The 21,627-nt window shown below is 48.1% G+C and overlaps 1 protein-coding gene across 1 annotated transcript in view; it reads right to left on the reverse strand.

The window, feature by feature from the left end:
• LOC8035826 (CREB-binding protein) overlaps positions 1-21,627 on the reverse strand; it is a 54,990-nt gene that overhangs the window by 20,586 nt on the left and 12,777 nt on the right. The window contains 9 exon segments of the mRNA XM_029980876.4: positions 291-622; positions 734-918; positions 1,790-2,086; positions 2,353-2,436; positions 10,195-10,544; positions 11,229-11,418; positions 11,911-12,028; positions 13,126-13,387; positions 17,994-18,164. Of these exon segments, the coding sequence (XP_029836736.4) occupies positions 291-622; positions 734-918; positions 1,790-2,086; positions 2,353-2,436; positions 10,195-10,544; positions 11,229-11,418; positions 11,911-12,028; positions 13,126-13,387; positions 17,994-18,164 (1,989 nt within the window).

The raw sequence follows: 21,627 nt of genomic DNA on the forward strand, positions 1-21,627 counted from the left end.
CATCACTGCCATCTAGATGCATCACATTCTGTGTGGCCTTTTTTTGCATCTCAAAAGAAGGATGGTGCACCACGATCTTTGAGGCATTGTGAATTATGCTTCCAATAGATGGCACCAGAAATATGAATAAGGTCTATTGTGCACACTTTGTGACAAGAACCAAAATGGCGGCGCACACACGAGATTCTGGGAGTGGATTGCATAACCTCTCCATTATCCCTAGTCGAGACCGAACAGACGTCCGGAAAACCCGTTGCCATGCCCCGACCGAAAGCTTCCCCCAAACTCACTCTTCTTGTTCGGTCTGGGTTTGGGCGGGGAGCTCGCCGAGGACGCCTCCGCCGCCGCTGGCTCCGTCTTGATGTCCGGCTTGACTTCCGGCTTGACCGCGGCCGCCGCCGTGGCTCCGGTCTCCCCTGATCCGCCTGCCGGCGTGGCCACGGGCTCCTCCTTGACTGACATGGGCTCCTCCTTGACTGGGCCAAACGAAGGTAGCCCATTCTCCCCAGGCATGTCCAGTCCCTTGCCCTTGCCGATGGACCGCAAGTCCGGCTTGCAGTCCACCTCCATCTTGCCTCCTCCCCCGTTGCCGGACGAGGAGTCCAGCATCGATTTGGGGCCCCTGCGCAAGCGGTGGAAACCCTCTCAGTGTTTCCTTCGACGACGCAGATTTGCGCTCGGTAAGACTGTGGCGCCTTTCTTGTGGACGAAGAATAACGAGCCGTCTGCTCACCCGGAGGAGTCCAGGTTTTCAATGGACTTTTTGCCCTGCTGGGCGGGCGTGGGGGCGGCGGACCCCTCGGGCGTGGACAGGGTGAGCGACAGGTCCTGGTCCGGCTTGCAGTCCTCTGGCACCGAGTCCTCCGTGGCCAGGATCTGCTCCGGGAGCTGGTGCGAGGGCGGCGGCAACTGCAACACCCACACACACACACCACACACCTTTATGGCCACCGCCTCGCAGGGAGCCCCCCCCCCCAAAAGGCAGATAATCTCACGTCGGTGCTCACAAGAGAAAGAACAAGAAAGCGAGCGACGGAAAAGCGGAAAAAGAAAGCGGACGAGTTAGGCGCATTTGTCTTGCTTCAACGAGTTCAAGTTCTTAATTCCGACCGAAACAAACAACCGACATCGCTCTACTGGGACGCAAGCCTCAAAAATCGCCTCAAAGCCACGATGGAATGTCCACCGAAATCTCCTCGAAGACTTCGACCGATGAAGCCGCAATGGCCAGACGTGCATGAGCATATCCTATAGCATATAGAGCGGGTACTACTCGTGCTACTTGCCGACCTGCCGATTGTCGGTGCTGTCGCCACTACCGGGTGCGTGGTTTTGGTTTTTCTGTAAATCCCCCAGACTAAAGATTGAAACCGAACACCGCCAAAACCACACGTGTAACAAAAATAATAAATAAATAATAAAAAAAAAAAACCTGCCTGCCTTTCTTAGATACTTTAAAGGCGCTTGAAATGCACAACATTCACAGGTCCTTTTAACATTATGGTGCCGCAAGACGATACATCTTGCGCCATCCCAGAATCACGAAACGCCACAGGGGTCGTTACGACACCGTGTCATCTGAACTTACGGTGTTTCATTCCGTGAAGTGACTCACAACGTCACGTGACATCACTGAGGTTACATCCCCAGCACGGACACGAAAGCACAAGAGCTAGCCCTACAAGCATCGCGCATCCAAAGAAATCTAGTCACAAAATGCAGTTCGGGGACTGCACAATCCGCAGACTGCGCCCAAACTAAAACACCGCCGGACAGAACCATCCCTCACCACGTTGCCCGTTGAAGACACCGGTGTGGCGCCCCCTCCTCCCCCCAGCGGGGTCGGGGGCTGGGACCCGCCGAGCGTCGTGGGCACGGACTGGGCCCTCGGGGGATGCTGCGGAGGGGGCGCCTGCTGCTGGGGCTGGGGCGTCGAAGCCTGGGGCAGCATCGGAGGTCCCCCTCCCAGGGGACCTCCCAGGGATTGCACTTGCTGTTGCTGCTGCTGCTGGGACTGCTGCTGGTGCTGGCTGCCGGGCCCCCCCACCGACGTGGAGTTGAGCTGGGACTGCAGCATCTGGGACATCTGCAAAGGTGGTTCGCACCGTATAGTAAAGGCTGGTACCATCAGCGTAGCCAGGAGGGGAGCTGATGGGGCTATAAGATTTTACACTATTTGCAAGTATCAAATTGCTAAAAGAAGCTCAGCCCATTCTGTTACTTTTTTGGCTCAAGCCGCTGAACTGTGCTCGGAAGAGGGCAGGAAGCGAACGAGCCAAAAAGTGCTTTAGCAACCGGTTAAAATTCGCACAAATTGGAACAAACAACCGTCAATTTCTTTCCTCCCCTTACCTGCACCGACGCGCCAGAGTTTGCGTTGCCGGAAAGCTGGACTTGATTTGCCTGGTTCATCAGCTGCTGCGCTTGCTGCTGAATCTGGACACCGGAGACAATGCAAATGTCACTACACCGTGAGCTTAGTCGGGCGCACGGCGCACGCGGCTTACACGCCGAGTCGCGGGGCTCGAACCCCACCGGCCCACTGCCCCATTCAGTGGTGGAAGCGGCATTCGACCTTTTGTAGCGGGTTCTGTAGCAGGCAAAATATTGGTTTGGAGCAGCCGCCGACATCCGATAGCACATCGCTCGAAAATAAAAAAAGTATTGCGTCGCTAATCGAGCTCATCTACAACAATGATCGAGGCCTCGTTGATATTGCAGCGTATTAACTATGACCTTCCGTAATATGAATAGATATGGTGCCCTCAGGGGTGGAAGCGGGCTAGAGCCTTTTGTATCAGGGCTGGGAGCAGCAAAAGTCGCACTTTGGAGCAGTTTTGGAGCAGTAAAACGCTCGCTTTAGAGCAGCTCGGGAGCAGCAAAAGTAAGTTTTGTAGCCGTAGAAGTAGGTTTTGGAGCAGGTCACGGAGGTCAAACAAATGTCTAAAAGTGATTTGTTGTTTCTAAATGTGAAAATGTAGCAAAAATATATGCATGCACATCCCAGAATAATTTTCAAGCAACATACATACACATTTTTCTATTTCTATTGCGTTGAAATATGGAATATTGGCAATTTATGCAAAGGAAAGGCTTTGAGAACCATTCCGGCAGCAGGCAGAGTCATGATAGACTTTATATGGGAGGCCCCGACAATAAAAGCCTAACTTGAGCCACGCCAGTACAAAACCGTCTACTTAATAGACCAATTGTAAACATGTATCCAGAAAACTAAACCACTGCAAGGTGTCAGATAAACTACCTTCGCTGACTACAGTTTTTGTTTAATAAAGAATACACATGTTCAATCACTACTTAAAAAGCCCTATATCAAGTTTAGTAACAAAATACAAGGCTACTGACATTTGACAAAAATTCAGATGCAAAATAAAATGTGTATTTTATATCTTTAGACTACCACAGTCACTCGTACATATGCAGCTTTAAGCATCGACTAGAAGAGCAACGCAACCTTATGTACTCCATAAAATGCTGTGCATTGCGGGTCTCCATAAAAAAAAACTAAGGTACCACAACATGTTTCAGAATAAAGCAGTCCTTGCTGACCTGTTTTCATTAAATACAAATGTTCTTAATCCCTGTTCATAAAATACAGTAATCCCTACACCCAAGTTAACATACAAAGCTATATCTAATTACTTTGGATGGAAAAATATATTGTCTTAAAAATATCACAGCCACTAATACATTTGCAGCATAAACACTGACTAGAAGAGCCCACAGGCTCCATGTTCAAAAAAAAAAGGGTTGTAACTAAGCTGAATCTGTGTAATTTAGATACAACTAAAGTTCACCTTTTCTTTTTCACAGTTTGAAGAGCAGAGTCAATTTCTTTTATGCGCTGGAGTACTTTGGGCAGTTTAGAGTTCACATCTCTTAGCAGGAGGTGTCCAATCCCCACCTTGTCCATGTCCTTAACTGCCTCACCCTTGCTTATGAGTTCTTGTGCACTCAGTAGAAGTGCTTTAAGAGAAGGCAGTTTGAACGAGACTGAAAATGAGATGTAGTTGATCAGGCGCTGATCCCTGCGGGGCAGGCTCCCTTCTTACGTGACAAAAAGCCCACCAACTTCTCTCTACCCTACCCTACCCAACCCCCCCCCCCCCCCCCCCCCCCCCCCAACCAGAAACTTATAGACCGACACGCGGAGCGGCTCTGTTTACCAACACGGCCGGAAGGCCGCGCATGCGCGGTAGCTATGTGGGCAAACGCGATTCGGCCCTCCGTGTTTTCGTCATTGCGTTGTGTGGCCGCGCTCGTTGTTGACGTTGTAGGGACGCTTCTAGCTTTATTTGTGATCGCATTTCCTGGCAACGTATGTCGTATGCTATGCCCGACTATTTGAGCTTGCTACCCGAGCCTGAACGGCGGCGTTATCAAAACAGACTATGCGTGGACGGCGTTGCCTACGAGGATCCGTACGCCGTAAACAAGGCCTGCTGGACTTCCGACGTGATGTTGCTGCCACCGAAGTCGACGGCTCACGTCGTCGTTTATTTCGTTTTTTCGCCAAGCCAGTTCACGGACGACACGGAGCAGGCGTACAAGTCTCTCGATGCCTACGATTACTTCGAGTCGGTTTCCGTACTGTCGGCGGGATCAGCAGACTGTGGGTCTGCGGAAGTTTATTTATTAATTAAATAAATATACACAGCGTCTTCAAGTCAAGGTATGCTATTTTTCCTACTCTCATGACCACATGTGCACAAGGCATTACAAGCAGTAACGCTTTGTCCGTTCTGCAGTCTTGGCGGTAACACGTAACAAGTAACGGCGTTGCCAGGAACACGTTACTTTTTTCAGTAACGTAGTAACCTACTATAGTATTTTTCGACACAGTAACGGGTAACGTACTTACGTTACTATTTCAAGTAATGTAGTTACGTTACTCATTACTGCAATCACACTTCAAGTTTTTCCGTGTTTTTAGGCATCAAGCCATGTTTTTCTTTGCGTTTTTTCTCGTCAGTATTTAGGTGAAACCGTAAAAAGAGATAAAGTAATTATGTTCTGTTTCTGCATGAACATAACGTTTCTTGATATATGAGCTTATGCATACCTGTATCTTCAAAACCGTAAAACGTGTTAAATCATAATTTAAAAAAGTAACGCAGAAGTAACATGCTTTACTTTTTATCGGTAGCGGTAACGCGTTCCTTTTATTTTTAGGCAACGTAGCTCAGTAACGCGTACCGTTGATTTGCAAGTAATGAGTAACGTATTTCGTTACTTATTTTTTGGTAACGCCTACCACACTGCCGTTCTGTCGCCGATCCCCTTCTGCTGGGTAACACGGGCGTAGCGAGCCTCCGACGAGCGCTTGGCCGGTGCTTTGTGCGCATACACCGTGGGAACAAAATCCGGGTAATCTCGATCAGAGGACGTTTTCCCTGTACATAAGCAAGCATCGGGACGAAGACTGAAATGGAAGCCGCACTTGACTCCAAGAAAGTGCTTGCCGCACAAACGCGCGAGGCGACCATTCTTTTCGATCCACGGATATTATCCACCTTCTATGCCTTTCAGAGTCTGCCGGGAACTTGTAGAAGCTCACTCCGCTACTTTTCTTTTACATTTCGGTGAGATTAACGGCAACACAGCTTCGCGGCATGCTGAAATGCTATGACGCTCATGCGAAACGTGCGCGCTTTTGCCCACACCCCCCGGCTCCGGCGCGATCGCAGCGCCGCCGCAGCGCCGTGACGTCAAGCCCGCGTGTCGGTCTATACGAGTAGAGTGGCTATAGCAAGTTAAGGTGCGTTCTTGACAGGAATCGGCAGCGCGGGAGTGTTGTACGGCATTTCTGATGTAACCCCCACTCCTCCACGCTAAAGGAAAGAAACAAAAAAGTGTGTAGCACTGCCAATTAACCAACTCGCTTAAGATCGCGGGTATTGTTTTCGCCAGTGGTTTGACGGCGGTAGACAACACACGACAGCGTGCACATTCGCGCACACAATGATGGTTTTGGTTTCGTTTTGACAAGACAAATTGAGCTCGAGAACGCATGTGCCTGTGCTCGCGATTCTTCACGGCTAAGCGTCCAAATATGGTAGGCTACCAAATAACAGGTAAAGCTAGTAAAGACCACTTACTTCTGCTCATGTTAATGGCCAAGGTAGCCCACCGGTGCCGAGGCACCAACTCCCACGATCACGGCAAATCGGGACCACGGGCAACTGCATGCGCGCTCCAACCGCGCCAACCAACTATGCCCGAAACCAAACCGATGTGTTCGTATATAAACTCTTTGTAGTAAAAAACGACATCGCACTCTCGATTAACTAAAATCGAAGCCTCGCCCTGCGGTTACACGTGGTTCGGAGCCCCAGTCGAGTTGGTACGAGTCACCCGCACTGACGCCTAAACAAAAGTACACACCACATGGTGGGCAGTGGCCGACCGTTTTCCGTTAATTTAGAGAAAACACAAAAAAAAAACTGAAATTGGCGTTTAGGAGCAGGCTGGCGCCGGGAAGTGAATTGGCGCAGGGTGGCGCAATTGGCGCAGCGCTTCCACCCCTGTGCCCTAGGAATGCTGAGCTTTCTTAAAAATTCAGCTCATGTCTGAGTAGCTTCCATTTACAACGGAGTATTAAAAAAATGGTTGAAAAATGTATCATAGCTTAACACTTCAGTTGGAATAAAGCCCTTCTCCCTGCCCACTTTGCGCTCGGTAGTTTATTTAGCCCGTCAATTGAATTTCTGATAAATGGGAGCAAAACCAGCATGTCTGCTAACACACCTATCGATAAAAATGCACTCCCAAGTTTTATAGACCTACTAAACTAAAGTCTCATATAACATAAACTGCAAAACCACCACCTACAAATATTATGAAAGCCTACACTTGTGCTTTAAAAAGACAACGACACCCCTCAGAAATTTTGTTAATACTTTTTTCTAGGGGTGTGCGAATACCGAATAGTAGCTTTCGAATCGAATCAAGAAAATAAAGCCGAATATCAAATCGAATATTGAATAGTGATTCTATTTGTAGGAATTTTTCAAAGTGTGCTGCAAATGCGATTATTATATGTGCAGAGTATGCGCCTGGTGCAGAATATACGTCTTGTACAAAACAAAAGCCAAAATGTAGAAAAAATTCTGGTGAAAAAAAAAAGCAGTTGCTGTTGGACGTTGGGCACTAAAGATCCAATTTTATGGTGCAAACATAATCTATCTACCCTAAACGTCACAAAAAAAAACAACAAAGTTACAGCCAAGCGTGCCTTTTTTCTCTTTAAGGGGAAACACTGGTCTTGGAGCTTTTTTTCTTATTTTATGACCAAACTTAATGAAACTGCACAAGCTTATTCAGCTTTTTGTGCTGATTTCATATATCTGGTCATTTTCTCAGTCTGTAGCATTGTCCTCAAAATAATTAAAACTTGCCTGCCTTTGTTTGGAAAAACGATAGAAAAAAAACTGCTCAACAAAATATTCTTTTTAACACATGGCTAGATACTACGAAGTGTAGAGAATACAATGTTGGAAGCACTTTTAAGATAAACTCAATATTAGAGATTTTACCACACATTTAAGTTCAGTGCTCAATGAATGGCTAACAAGTAATATAGCAAAAAATCAAATAGAAATTTTTCTAGACTTATATTAAAAAATCTGCTCTCAACATTGTGTGCTTCACACATTCAGCTATACATTTCAGGAACGGTTATATTTCTATCTGCTCTAGATGCTGAGATATCCCCGCTGCAAATTTTCAACGAGTCCAAAAATTGTGTTTTGTGAAAACAATGTTTTAGAGTCAACTTCAATGCACATACAGCCCGCATAGATATTATAAGTTGATTTATAGCTCAAATATTCATTCACGAAATTATAAGCCTGGTAGATTCAGAAGAACAACAGCCATCGCCATTTTCAAACGCATGCAGTTTTAGGAAGTTTTTGGCTCCAAAGACCCATGTCCCCCCTTAAAAGCACAACCTAAAATCGCTACTTTTTTAAAAAATATTTGTATATCTCAGAAAAGGGGCATTTTGCGATAGTTGGTCTCCATTTTAAGGGAAAAAAATGGCACCTGGGATTTGATTTCACATAAATAAATAGACAAGTGTTAAATCTGAGTAAACAGCAACGAGGTAAACAGGCTTAAATAATATAATCTGAAGTAAGAAAAAAACGTGGTTAGGTGGCGCAGGTCACCGTCCAACTGCCGCTATGCATCCATTTTTCCATTTATCTGTCCTGTTTTAGAGAGCCTTGATTTAAAAGAGGGAGCAACTGAAACCGAAACCACAGAGACTGCTCCATCGCAGATTGATCTTGAATGCGCATGTTTTGTGTTGTCGCGTGGAAAGAAGGTGAGCAAACAGAAGAGCGACGACGCCCGCCCTGCCTGCCCGAACCCGATCGACGCTTTCGTCTTTTCGGCACCTTCTCGCAGTTCATAATTCAAACGCGGCTATCGAGCTGCTGAAAACCCTCTCAAATCTAGGCACACTAATTTTCCGTTCCGTTTCGTTCCGAATCAGAATTTGCGGTTCCAAAAGAACGATGACGATAACTCGACTGGTTTCGCCGATTTCTGCGAGTGCGGCCAAGTATGTTTTACATCGGCGCTTCAATTTGAAACGAGGGGCTTTACTCGTGAAAAGAATTGGGCTTGGCGCGGAATTCCGGCTTCCCAACAATTCCTCTCTGGAACCAGCGCAAGCGGGATGTTTCGGTTGTGATTCAAGGGTAGATTCTGTCACGATCGTGAGTAAATCTGCGTGCTATAAAGTTTGTGGCGTTCGTTACTTTGCTTTTTTCTAACCTGTGCGTTGGATTTTTGTGGAACGGTAGGACCAAGAGCTGTTTCTCGCATGGTCTGTCTAACATCACGGCGCTCACATCGGGAGAAAAAACTGCTTTTTTGTTAACTCCGCGCCGACCGCGCGTCTTTGGCCGAATATATTGAATATTCGAGTAACCAAATACTAGGAATTCGATTCGCGAATCGAATTATTCGGGAACTTTCTATTCGATTCGAATTCGTATATTCGAGTATTCGCGCACCCCTACTTATTTCCCAAGCGATTTATAATGGTCTCAGGAGACTACCGAATCAATATTTTGCTACAGAGTTACATTTATCTTTAATAAAACCAAAACGGTCAACTGCTCGAAACTGAAAGATGTGCGCGAAGCCTCCAGAGGGGAGTTGGCAGAACTCATGTGGCTGTAGCTCCCTACCCAGTTTTTTTCAGCTCCTCTGCTTCTCGGCCGTGTGAAGCAGACGACGGCAACAACGAACTTGCGTGAACCGTTCGTCGTGCAATCGTTCCGCACTTATATCCCTTCCCCTCGCCGTTCTGCGCTTGAAGGTCGATTGGTCGGTACCACGAACCACAGTTCCTAAGTAGCCACCCCACGTCCGTCGCAACGTTGGTCCGTCGTGCGCCGCCGTCGCGTCGTCCGGCCCGCGGTACGTTGCCATACTGAGAATGATGCGTACATGCACTTCCTGTGATCTGTGCAACAATTTTATAGATTAACGTATTTGCACTTTTTGAAAGCCACAGAAATGGGGCTCACATTCTTTTCAATTTTTAAAATCGAATATGTACCTTAGATTACCCACGACCATGAATATGCTTAGCAAGCATCCGTCTGAACGACGCATGAACATGGAAAAGAGAGTGAGCGCACCTGAAACTGGCCTATTCTCGACCGGTCGTTTTCGGGCGGAAAGAATACGAATTTTGAGCCGCAAATTGCGTTCTGGGTAGTTGGGCTCTCGTAAGTCGTGTTCAAATGAAAACATTGGAACGCATAAGTACCCAATCGGTGTCCTTCTAAAGGTAACACTGCTCTTCAGCGGCCTTATAACCAGCTAAGTCAAAGTGTGTTGCACTTTCGATTGACAGCTGCATGGGAACTACCTGGACTACCACTTCTAATCAAAGATAGACTCGTGTTTGTTTTTTTTTTCTCTTCATTGGCGCAGTTTTTTAAATCAGAGATCAACCTAAAATCAAGACCAAAGAAGGTCGACTTGTATTAATACGGAGCCTAATCTCCGTGCCTATCGCGCCAGCCCTTCACAGCCGCTGCTCGTAGCACTCCGTAGTAAATGCAGGCGGTATTTCTTGTTCGCAACGTCACTGTCGAGGTTACGTCTCGCGGACACGAAAGCCACACAGACGACGCGCGTTTAGAAACCCACCAAGTGCCGCTTCATGGCCTCGAACTGCTGCGTCTGTGGGAACTGGCTGTTGAGGCCCCCAATGGCCCCGTCCAGGCCGGACGAGAGGGCGTTGGAGCTGCCGCCCCCGGCCCCGCCTCCGAACGAGAGTCCACCCACGGCCCCCGACTGCTGCTGCTGTTGCTGGAGGGGGCCCCCCGCGAAGCCCCCGGGACCGCTTCCCTGCGGCGCTCCCAGCGAGTTGGATGGGAAGGGGCCCGGCACCGTGATGTTGGGGGGCGCCATGCGCTGACCCCCGCCGAGGGACGCGCCCCCCGGGAGGTGGGAGGGGCCGCCCCCTTGCTGCTGGGAGTTCACGCCGGCCCCCAGGCCTGCGGAAGAAGGAGACGCATCAGCACTTGCAATGAAAAAAAAAAAAAAAAACGTCCCCAGGTATTTTTTTCTTGTCTTATGAAAATAATATTTTATTCACAAATTCGCATCAAGGTACAAAAATCCGCCTCACAAAAGCACTCGCATGCTTGTGCATAAGAACGGGCAGTCCATTCAGACATGCATATTGGAAAAAAAAAAGTAAAAGAAAGAGGAAAAAAAAGCAATACATGTAGATTTAGTCTTTGCTCACTGTTCAATCTTGAACAATAGTGGGTGCTTACTATTTATAATCCTACAAACACTTGACTGGGCAGCACATGCTTTCAAGCTGCATCCCTCAGAACCGTCAGTTCTCGAACTGTGCTCCTCAAAGTACTCTCGTGCATTCCACCAAGCTCCCAAATTTTCTCGAGCGCCCCAGAGCCCCTACGGTTCTCCAATCGCACCTAGGGATTAATCTACGGTAGAATCTCCGCTAATGAAGTCCACTTTCTTTTTCTCTTTAAGAAAAACAATTGGTACCCATACCAGGTTCTCAAATGCCCCCTGCCACAGTGCTTCCTAAACTTTGCACCAAACGTTGCGTCTATGCCTGGCCAAAAGCGAAAACACTAAACGTTGCGTCTATGCCCGGCCAACGCGAAGAAAGAGCTGAAATGAGTCACACGAGAGTCGCTCACCGGGGGCGGGACCCCTGCCCGGCACGGCGGCGCCGGGCGCCAGGGCGTTGGGCGGCACCCCCATCTGGGGCGCGCCGACGTGCATCTGTTGCTGTTGTTGCTGCTGCTGCTCCTTGCTTTTCCGCCGCTTCTCCTCCAGTTCCTTCTGGATCTTGTAGATCTTCTCCGCCAGCAGGTGGTAGTACTCCTCCTGTGGGTTCACGCAGGGCACGCATTCGCTCGTGTTCCGACTATGGACCGGCACACTGTTTACTAGCAGGCCTGCATTTGTCCACACCGGGTGTGGGCACTTCGCACCCACTAGCCGACATTGCGGTACACAAATCCCGGTGCCTAGACTCTCCCAGTGCTGTAAGAGGCAGTGGAATTTGTGCGTAAGAAAGGCAGCTTTCTTGTCTCAGCTCTGTTGCTACCTGCGCCACCAAGAAACATACTTCAACATTGCTTTGCCGTAGCAATGTTTTCTGTAGAGCGGTTTTACTGCAGCCTTTTTCGTGTCGTTTACCGCCGTTTACGAAAGTTACAAGCTCCAGTCAATAGCTCGGGAAACGAGTCCCTACAAATGCAAATTCGCACTACAGTAAGACCACGGAGGCGTACGAGCACGAGCTAGACCTCGTAGCTTTCCAGGGGAACAAAGCGAAGCTAGAGAAAAAAAATGTCAAAACGGTCGGAGTCTCACCCTGCTGTTGGCCATCTCGTACATGTCTCCTTCGACCATCTTGGCATAAGCGACTAGTTTGTTCATCCTCCGATCCTGCAGAGTGGCTGGCTCAGGGGTGGGGAAAATGGCTTGAACTCTGCACACGTGAGGGAAGAGAAACACAACGGATGAGACCCTCGCGAAAACCGGGAAAGCGAGCGAAAACACGCAGACGAAACCCGGACAACTCTTCAAATGCGGCGACGAGCTTTCGGCATCGGAAGCAAAGCGTCGGCTCGTGGCTCTGGCTTGATCGATTCAAATCACTGTCCAGGTGCCCGCATCGCGTTGTAGAATTGTTGCTGTACATCTGGTGCGTTTAGAGTCACCCTACCCTGCCCAAACATAGGAAAAGGTCTCCAAGCTGCAATATATGACGCCCTCGCTGATGTGCCACTGCGAGCACCGCGACGGGGAACGACACTTGTGGGACGTCAACAAGTGGAAATCGAGGGATTTTACGAGGTGGTAATCGCACCAAGCGGCGTCGGGACGTTTCGGTGGCACCCTTTTGGAACTTGCTCGTGCGACATCACCACCCAGATTTGCCTCGCCGTAATGTCTTCAACTGCGACATCGAGGCAAAACATTGTTGCAAACAGCAAGTTGCTGGCGCATGTAAAAAACGCAGTAAAAGCTCAAGTCGTCCCAATCTCGAATTGACACCGTTGACGTCGACGGTACGACGTCACTCTCATTTCCATCGACGAAGAGGGAATTAGTCCCTTCCGAGACGTCCGAGTCGGCGTCTGGCCAATCACGGAAGGCCAACCACAACGACACTTTCGGTCGCGCAGGGGTCATCAACAAGCACCAAGCAGCTAGGACTGGTGACACGCCATAGGCTGGCTCGCGCACTCAAGTTTGCTTATAAATGAGTTCTTGCGACCTCTTACGACGAGCGACTGTAAGAGGTTGCAACTGATTTCATAGGTGGCTGGTGCCACCTATGAAATGGCCCTGGAACTGCATTTCACCAAAGCAAGTTTCGTAGTATTTGCGAGATCAGAAGCGCATACTAAGATAAAAAGTCATTCTAACGTTGTCGAAAGTTTGTAGATACCGTGACGCATGAAAAAAGCAAGAAACCGACTCATTCGTAACCAGACCCGAGTGCACAAACGTGCCAGAAGAGATCCCCCGAAAGGCACCGAGCGGAACTCTGCCGGAAGTGCCCTAGACGCAGTCACTCACATTTTGAGGACCAGGTGGTGCCTGAGGTCCCGCGTGACTGACTGGTGCCAGTCCTTGGCGATGCCGGCGGGCTGGGTGAGGCTCACGCCGCCGGGGCCGCCGCCGGTCGGCGCCACCTGATTGGGAGGCACCACGGAGCCCACCCCCGAGCTGCCCCCCTGCTGTTGCTGCTGCTGCTGTTGCTGAACCGCTTTCATGAGCTTTGCCGTCGCCAACGCCGCCGGCGACGTGGGGCCACCCATGAACGGCGACTGGGGCCCACCTGCGGAGTCGGGAGGGGGACGGACCGGTTAACGCGTTCCAACGGCACAAGAGACAAATTTGGCCGCGGAGTGCCACTAACGTGGTAGGTGAAAGAAATTGATGAACAGGTAGATAATGGTCGCATTAACGATCGGCAGGTCGAGAAAAGATGCACACTGCTCGAGGCTAGGTGCTACGCACCAAGACGGCGAAGATGCCAACTGGCATGCAACTACACAGCACGGAAACTGCAACTGTTTTACTACGGGAAAATACAAGTTAATAATGTGCCAGGAGCTCCTCCCACACCCTCTTTACTGCCAGCCAGCGTTCCTCCACAATGCACAAATAGTTTGTTACCGAAGTGCACGTCATGCCGACATCTGTGGGGATCGCTGTTTACTGCTCACCCACAAGGAGGACAAGACAAGTTGGATACGTAAAAGATGCACGTTTAACCGAACAGGCTCGGAAATCGAGTGCACCATCCCGCACGTCACGCAGCTCGTCATGGCTACTGCCTCTTCCGTTGGTCAGCGGAGCGATTTCCTGCCATGGCTCGCACGAGGAAACGGTTATTTAGCGCATTCTTAACTTGTATCCGATTATGTCTAATAATAGATGTTCTATGCAACCACCCCATCCACACAGATGCTCAGATTTGCAGACAGACATTCAACTGTAATAAAGGCAATGCCCTTTTTGTCCTCCTAGAGGCCACTATGGGCTTATCTTGGCACCCTGAAACCCCCTAATGCAGTGTGATGCTTCTTTAGCTATATGAAAGACCCTTAACAATAAGTATGTGAGTGATTTCTTGGACAGAAAACGGTTCTTTGGAAAAGCATGCCAGCCTAGGGAGCCTTCATGTGCGCTTTGCTAGGGTGATGCCATCCTTTGTAATACCACTTGCCGACAAACCAGCAGCCATTTTGTCCCTCGGTGATAATCCGTGGGGCTTATAACCCTCCCGGAAACAAGCACCTTATCTCAGAAGTTCGGAGCAGCGTTGTGGAACCCACGGAGGGAGGATTAGCATTTTCCCCCTCGGATGGGATTACCGATGGACACAAAGGCCACTTTACGGCGCGCGGGGAAACAATGAGAGAAACAAAATGGCGGTGGAAGAGGGTGTGGGAAAGGGAAACAGGCAGTTGGCATCACTCTATGCGAAGCGCACATGAAGGCACTCTATGCCAGCCTCATCTGCCAGGTCTTCAGAAAACTCAACGTTCCCGTCTCATGTCGGTGCTTTGGCAAGACTAGTTTATTATGCCATCAAAATATCAGACACCGAAGTTCGATACAGCATCTGCCTCGCATCTCGCCGAAGAAAACTGGTGTTTCTAACCACTATCAAATAGTTTTATGTTAACAGAAAAAAAATTTCTAGTTTCAACTTTCACGTTTTTTGAAAGACAAAAAAAATAAATTATATAGTAAAGATACAGATGTGAATGAGGCAGAGCTCAAGTATACTCACACTACTGGCGCATGCATATTAAAAGAACACTAAAGTGCTTTTCGAGGCCCTCGTTTTATGGTCATAACTAAACCTACGAGCTTTAAGCATCCTAAAAGACCCAAAATTACATTCACGCGCAGCCGATTTGCGTATTAAAGAAGTGATACAAGATCCCGACACTTACCGTTGGCGCAGAACGACAGACGGCGCTACCGAACCCTGCTGAATATGGTCGAACGACAGACGGTGCTTGTCAGCCACTCGCAAGCGGTGGGCTCCTGCTCTGACGAGCAGGACTGGTCGGCTGCTCGTCCACGTGAGAACCCACCACCCGCGAGCGGCTGACAAGGGTCGGTCGTTGTTCAACCGTATTCAGCAGGGTTCGGTAGCGCCACCTGTCGTTCTGCACCAACGGTAAGTGTCGGGATCTTGTATGACTTCTTTAATACACAAATCGGCTGCGCGTGAATGCAATTTCATGTTTTATTAGGATGCTTGGAGTTTGTAGATTTAGTTATGACCATAAAACGAAGACCTCGGAAAGCACTTTAGTGCCCTTTTAAGATATTGACATAGTGAAGATTCCTTCTGAAAAAATAACTGTACCATTATAAGAGGTTCTCAAACTGGATTTCTAGAAACCCAATGGTTCCCCAGACAGACCTCAAAGGTTCCTAGAGCTCTCAAATTTTCTCGATTACCCCTGCCCCTATAGGAAGAATTCACTGGTGGCCTTAGCTGAGCTTGCGACTGCTGAACAGGTTCTGATGGCGAGCTTCTACAGTTCTTTTGCAACGTGCATTCCACACCATCGAGGCTGCCGGTCTTAGCACCCTATTAATGTGAGCTTCTTCCGAGCATGCGCTCTAAATAGCACCCTCAAATATGGCACCCACTGAATAGCCCCCCTACTCTGTTCACCCTTAAGCAGAGACTGCAGTCAAAGCTACAAGCGCGGGCTAGCCCGTGCCCCTGGCTTTGAGACGTGCATTTCCAGAGAGAGTGCTCGTCCTGCGGAAGAACACCTCAAAGCGACTACCCCATCTGTCGTGCTCGTGACATCGGCTATAGCCTCAGCTTAAGGGTGAACGGACCATAGTAAAGTGTTCTTCCCGTCTAAGCCCCACTTCAACAGATCCGAGCCACTCCCCGACACCTAGCTACAAGCCAATAACTGCACGTTAGGGTTTACAAGGTCTGCAGGTTTCTGCACTACATTACTGTATCAACGCCAAGACCGGACCTTTGGCTGCCATTCAGAGCAGATGGGGGTTCTTCGAGGTGGAAAACCTTGAAAACCCGCATTTTGTGCTCTCTTTTCAGCTTACGGCCCGACGCAGCCGGAGCCACGAGATGATGGGACCGACCGGACAGTGTCAAAAGCGCAAGTGACCGGGCGTTCCAAGCACGATTGGTTCGGCGACGACAGAACATGTACAAAAACACCACAAACACCCCGTCGGTACACTTGTGACGCCACACAATTGGTCCCGTCAGCTCATAATGTCGGCTGTGTCCAAACTTAAAGACAGACCCAGAAAAAAAAAATTATGCAGAAACAGGGGAGTTTCAAGAATATTTACCCCCGCCAACACCTAGAGAGCATTCCCAGAAAGTTTCACTAGTTTACACCACATAGTAATTTTTTTTTATAAATTATTTTCGGTTTACCGACGCTAAAGAAAAGGTGGAAGTTCGAGCACTTTCAGCGTGTTTTTCTCCGCTCCACTTTTTCGCATAAATTTAATGTTAGGCAAAACTATCGTTTGGTATAGCCGATTCATACGACGGACCGAATTGAGATTTTCACCCGCAGACCGTGTACCATGTGACCTGTGCGCCACCCATTCCTGGGATCTGCACCACATCCGCATACGCGCGGACTGACAAAGTCGAGCGCCTTTTTACTTGCGGATTTTTGGCGGGAGATTGCTGGCTCATTTTGTCGCGTAATTCTTGGTTCCATGCATGAAAGAATTTGACCGGCTGATGCGACGCAGTTTCCGATACTCCTCCGGGTCTGTATCAACAAGCTCCCATCAACACTCGTCTAGCATGCCGCGATAATTCTTGCACGTCCAATCAGGCTCTCACCAAGCAACACCTTTCTTGTGGCTGGGGTGTACTCGAGTATTGTGCACAAGCGCGGAGTGCATGGAGGTATCTTCAAACGCCCCTCTTCGAGCCCCAAATTTCGTCACTTCTACGCCGAACCCTTCTCAAATAGGACCATGCTGCCTGTGTCACTGTCATGCCTCAGGTCAGTAAAGCTAGTGGCCCTTTGCATGAAGCCTATCACAGCGTTTCGTCTCTATCTGTGCATAACAGCGGCGTATGATTCTTTAACGCGGCAGCAAACGTCGATTTCTCTCTTAGGCAACGGTCCCACGGTTCAATGTGGGGAGTTTCACGGCACTGTGGGTGGTGTTCGGTCCGTCCTCGCTGGCATCATCTTGTCGTCTCTCTCGTGTAAGTGCGCTTGGGAGACTAACAAGCTGCAGACATGTCGTCACGTGATCAATCCGTCCGCGGATCAGTCTGTCGTGTGAATCGGCCCGTAACGGGACAAAAAGGAAGACTTGCCCATTGTTTTTCCCAACTGGAATTTTATGAGCAATGCAACTGTGGCAGTTTTTTTTTTTGTTTTTTTTTTTTAACTTTGTGAATGTTTTTTATTCGACATAACAGGCAAGACCTTTGCGATTTTTCATAATTTTAGCATAAAATTAATTACTTTTTGGAGATTTTGTTTTCACAGTCGCACCCTCCAGGCATTCTGGGGCATATCTAGTGAAGAAGAATGTTGGGTATTACACTGGCTTTCTAACAATAGCTTTTCTAAATGATGTCACTGTGTTCCTGATAAAAATAACTATGATTTCCTTCACAAATCATGTACACAGATGAAACTTTTTGCATTGCATTCGTCCTCACAACTGCCACTATATACTGTAAATTTAATTTAATATTAAGCTGAAAGCTCGAAGGTTGACCCAAAAGGGTTAACTTTTGAACCTTTAGTCCCACACTGATACGGTGCACTTGGTTTTACCTTAAGGTAAACCCAAGTACACCGGATCAGGGCGGGATTTACGAGCCTGGACCGAGAGCAGCGCGCAAAGCCAGGTGGGTCCCCAGCCCCTCCCTGAAGGACCCCTACTTTGGTTGGAGGGTCCCAGGGGTGGCCTCTGGGGCGCCTGTGCCCCCAGGGATGCCGCCCCTCCCCCGGGGGGCGCCCCCGGCTGGGAGGCCACGGGGTTGGCGCCAGGGCCCGAGAGCAGGTCCTGAGGGGAGCAGTGGCTCCCAGGGCCCACCTGCTGCAGGTCATTCACTGCACAAGCACATGCGGGCGGCCCGTTATGGAGGTGGCAGCGGGAATCCGCTACCGGTATTGTGCGGGGCGCTACAGCCGGTTGACGCATTTGCATTTCGAGTGCGATCGAGTGTGCCGCAACTTGCTTAGGACGAGAGAAAACATGGGTGCGTGGCTGCATAATGATTTATCCTCTACCCCAGGCTGGATCCAACACAACCGCGAGTCAAATATGGAGGTATTACGTAACAAAACAATGAAGGGCCTCTGGCACGCCAGAGCAGAGGTCCAAGGATCAAAGACTGGCTTGCATGCTCGCAACTGACTACGACCCCCCCCCCCCCCCCCCCCCTCTACGTTCGCACACAGCAGCCGGCTAAATTTTGCCATCATTGTCGTTAACCTTCAATTTTCTTGCACTACTGAAATGCGCAGTTTCTCACTGTCAACATGTTTTATATATTTAAATGGTGTTGAGAATATTGAGTCATCTTTCTGCAATGACGGTTAATTTCCATAAACTATCAATGTCATACCAAAACCGAATCTTTAGATGTCATCATCACAGGCACGGAGTGTCACATGAAAATACTGCGTCCCCGAATGGCTGCTGCTGCTTCAACGTTGTCCCGAGTGGCTCGTTTCTTTCGAGCTGGATGCAATCTGAGCAATTCATGTCGCGGCGCCGGAATCTAGGGAAAGCTAGGGAACAACTTGCCAACCATACCGATATTCACGGCCTAACTGGGCCTAAGCAAATGCACGTGTGAACGGGCCTTATTCTCGACCGCCCGGGGATCGTTTTGACGTGCCACCAGGGTCTCGATTGCACGGCGCCTTTCCCGCAATGAGCCTCTGTCCGACCACCTCGGCCGTGATTTGAACTCGCCACCCAGAGATCCGTACGCCGTCCAGGCTCGTCCGCTCCCTGCACACCTGGTGCTTGTGCTTACCCCTCAAACGAGTCCACCCGCTTTTGTTTCCCCCGACCTCACCAACGACGGCGCGAGCAAGGTTGTTTCGCCGTCCTTCGCTCCCCGCGCCGTTGCCTTTGATTGGCGCGCCCCCGCCCGCATTACGATGCGCCAAAGAAGCATTTCGGAACGCTCGCTCAGCGTTTGGGTCGGCGCTTTGCCTCGGAGCCATTGAGGTGGCTCCCAACACGACCTCCGAATTTCCTACACAAAGTACACGAGCCTATGGTACATACCGCCCCCAAAGGCCGCTCCCAGATCGACAGTCCTGAACACTTCGATCTGCGTATAGGGCTAGACCGAAAGCTTTGCAGTGTTTGCGAGAACAAACCTGAGCACTCTCCCCGAGAAGCGGCCGTTCGTAACGTTGCAGTGGTGCCATTAGTCTGAGCGATTTTGAAGCAGCAACAAGTACTTCTGAAACATACATTTTATTCTTATTCATACCAGTGCGAATATAATATTATGATTTATGTGTTCCTGTTCAGATTGCCTTCCTGCTTTTGTGCAACATTTTGATGGCGTCAAAGCATGCCAGGTTTGATTCCCTAGCTAGCAGTTTAATTGCACGCAGAAGTACAAGGCACAGTAACAAGATGCGTATTGATGACGGGTTGTAAAAACTGCAATGCCTGGTTATTTTAGGTATGAAATCAAACATAAACCAAGTAGCGCAGCCTACTGAAATAATGCTGAAATATAATACTTTTGAGCTCCCAAACTGATGCCTTTTCAAGTTCTAGAGGTTGTAAAATAAAACTGCCATTTCGAATTCAGATAGAATACAAAGCTTTTATCGTTTGATTATCAACATCAATGACATTTTATAGGCAGAACTTCACGATAACAAAAATCAGCATGCAAAACGATAAATACGCTTTATTAAAAAAATCCCGTTCTGGTTATTCCCAAGTTCGCATTTCCTGCTCCAATTAATTTAGTTTTCATTTACTTCGTTCACCATGCCATCGCATGGATGGAGCCTAAATAAGAAAAATAACTAAACGAGGGTTGGCATAAATAATAAACATATAGAGCTGGTCATAAAAGTTTGCTTGCAATACTCAAGTATCCTTGATGAACATTGAATGAGAAAAAGAAATTGTTAGAATAATGTAGTATACACTACATTTTTTTTTTTTTCAGAAACTGTGTGTAATTTTTTTGTTTTGGGGAAGTGCTTTTCCCATAGCAGGTGGGTGCACTGCAGCAAACCAAGATATGCAAAATTGAAACGCCTACCACACGGCGACAAGCACACTCATTGATGCTAGCCATCCAGTCAGAACGGACAATGAGCATAAGAAATATTCCAAAACTTCCGAGTACTGTCAATGTTTGATGCAGAGATCAAATTTAATCTGACGTTATTTAGGGGGAGACATGGGTCTTTGGAATAAAAAAAAAATCCATAAAAAACTGTTTTTTGGAAAATGCTGATCTTGAAATCTAAAGCTCTTTTTCTTTTGATCAGCCAAGTTTCTTATTTTTTGAAGATTAATTTTGAGTCATAGATGCTAAAACAACACTTTCTCAAAACACAAGTTTTGGACTCCTTACAAATTTTAAGGAGGGCTTATCTAAGCATCCAGGGCAGACAGAAAGATAACTTTTTAGAACCATGTAGCTAAATGTGCAAAGAATGCAATGTTGAAAGCAATTTTTCAATATAAATGTAGGAAAATCTGCTTTCAACATTGCATGCTTCGCACATTTAGCTACATGGTAATAAAAAGTTATCTTTCTGCCTGCCCTAGATGCTGAGATATCCCTCCTAAAAATTTGTAGAGAGTCCAAAATTTGTTATGAAAAAGTGTTGCTTTTAGCATTGGTGTTAGTGCAATATCAGCCAATAACTATTAAAAAGTGATATCATGGCTCAAATATTAATCTTCAAAATAAGAAATAGCAAGATCAAAAGAAAAATAGCTGTCAATTTTAAAATCCTAATTTTCCAAAAAAAAAAAAAAAAAAATTATATATTTTTTTTTTTTTGGCTTTAAAGACCCATGTATCCCTCCTTTTAAAAAGACACTGACACATCAAAATCATTTTTTTTTTTTATTATCCGAAAAGATTGAAAACGATGCCGGGACAATACCTTCAAAATTCGAAACTTGGGAATCAGTATTTGTGAAGTAAAAAAACAATTTCCAAATGCCGAATTCGAAGTTCCCGCGCGATCCGCGCCGGTGCGTTGACGTCAAATAGTGCGGAGTCCTGCAAGCCGACTTTCTTTCACGACTCCGTGCTCCAAGCCGCTGTTGCCACGGTGACCCGAAGCGAGGAGCGGGAAATAAGGGCTCCGGTGCGCCGGGAAAAACCGGTTTTATTCCGTGCCAGCGGTGCCGCCTGCCCATGCGGCATGTTTTCCGAGGGAGGATACAAATTCAGGAGGCAACATCCCACCGGACTCCGATTTTTGGTATTTCAGAAAGAAGGGCCGTAGTGCATTCATAATTGCTTTAAAAGACATGTTTTACGATTGCCGTTATTAAATGTCATAG

Source organism: Ixodes scapularis, unplaced genomic scaffold (assembly GCF_016920785.2).
Source record: "Ixodes scapularis isolate PalLabHiFi unplaced genomic scaffold, ASM1692078v2 PGA_scaffold13__105_contigs__length_92229423, whole genome shotgun sequence".
NCBI classification, from domain to species: Eukaryota; Metazoa; Arthropoda; class Arachnida; order Ixodida; family Ixodidae; genus Ixodes; species Ixodes scapularis.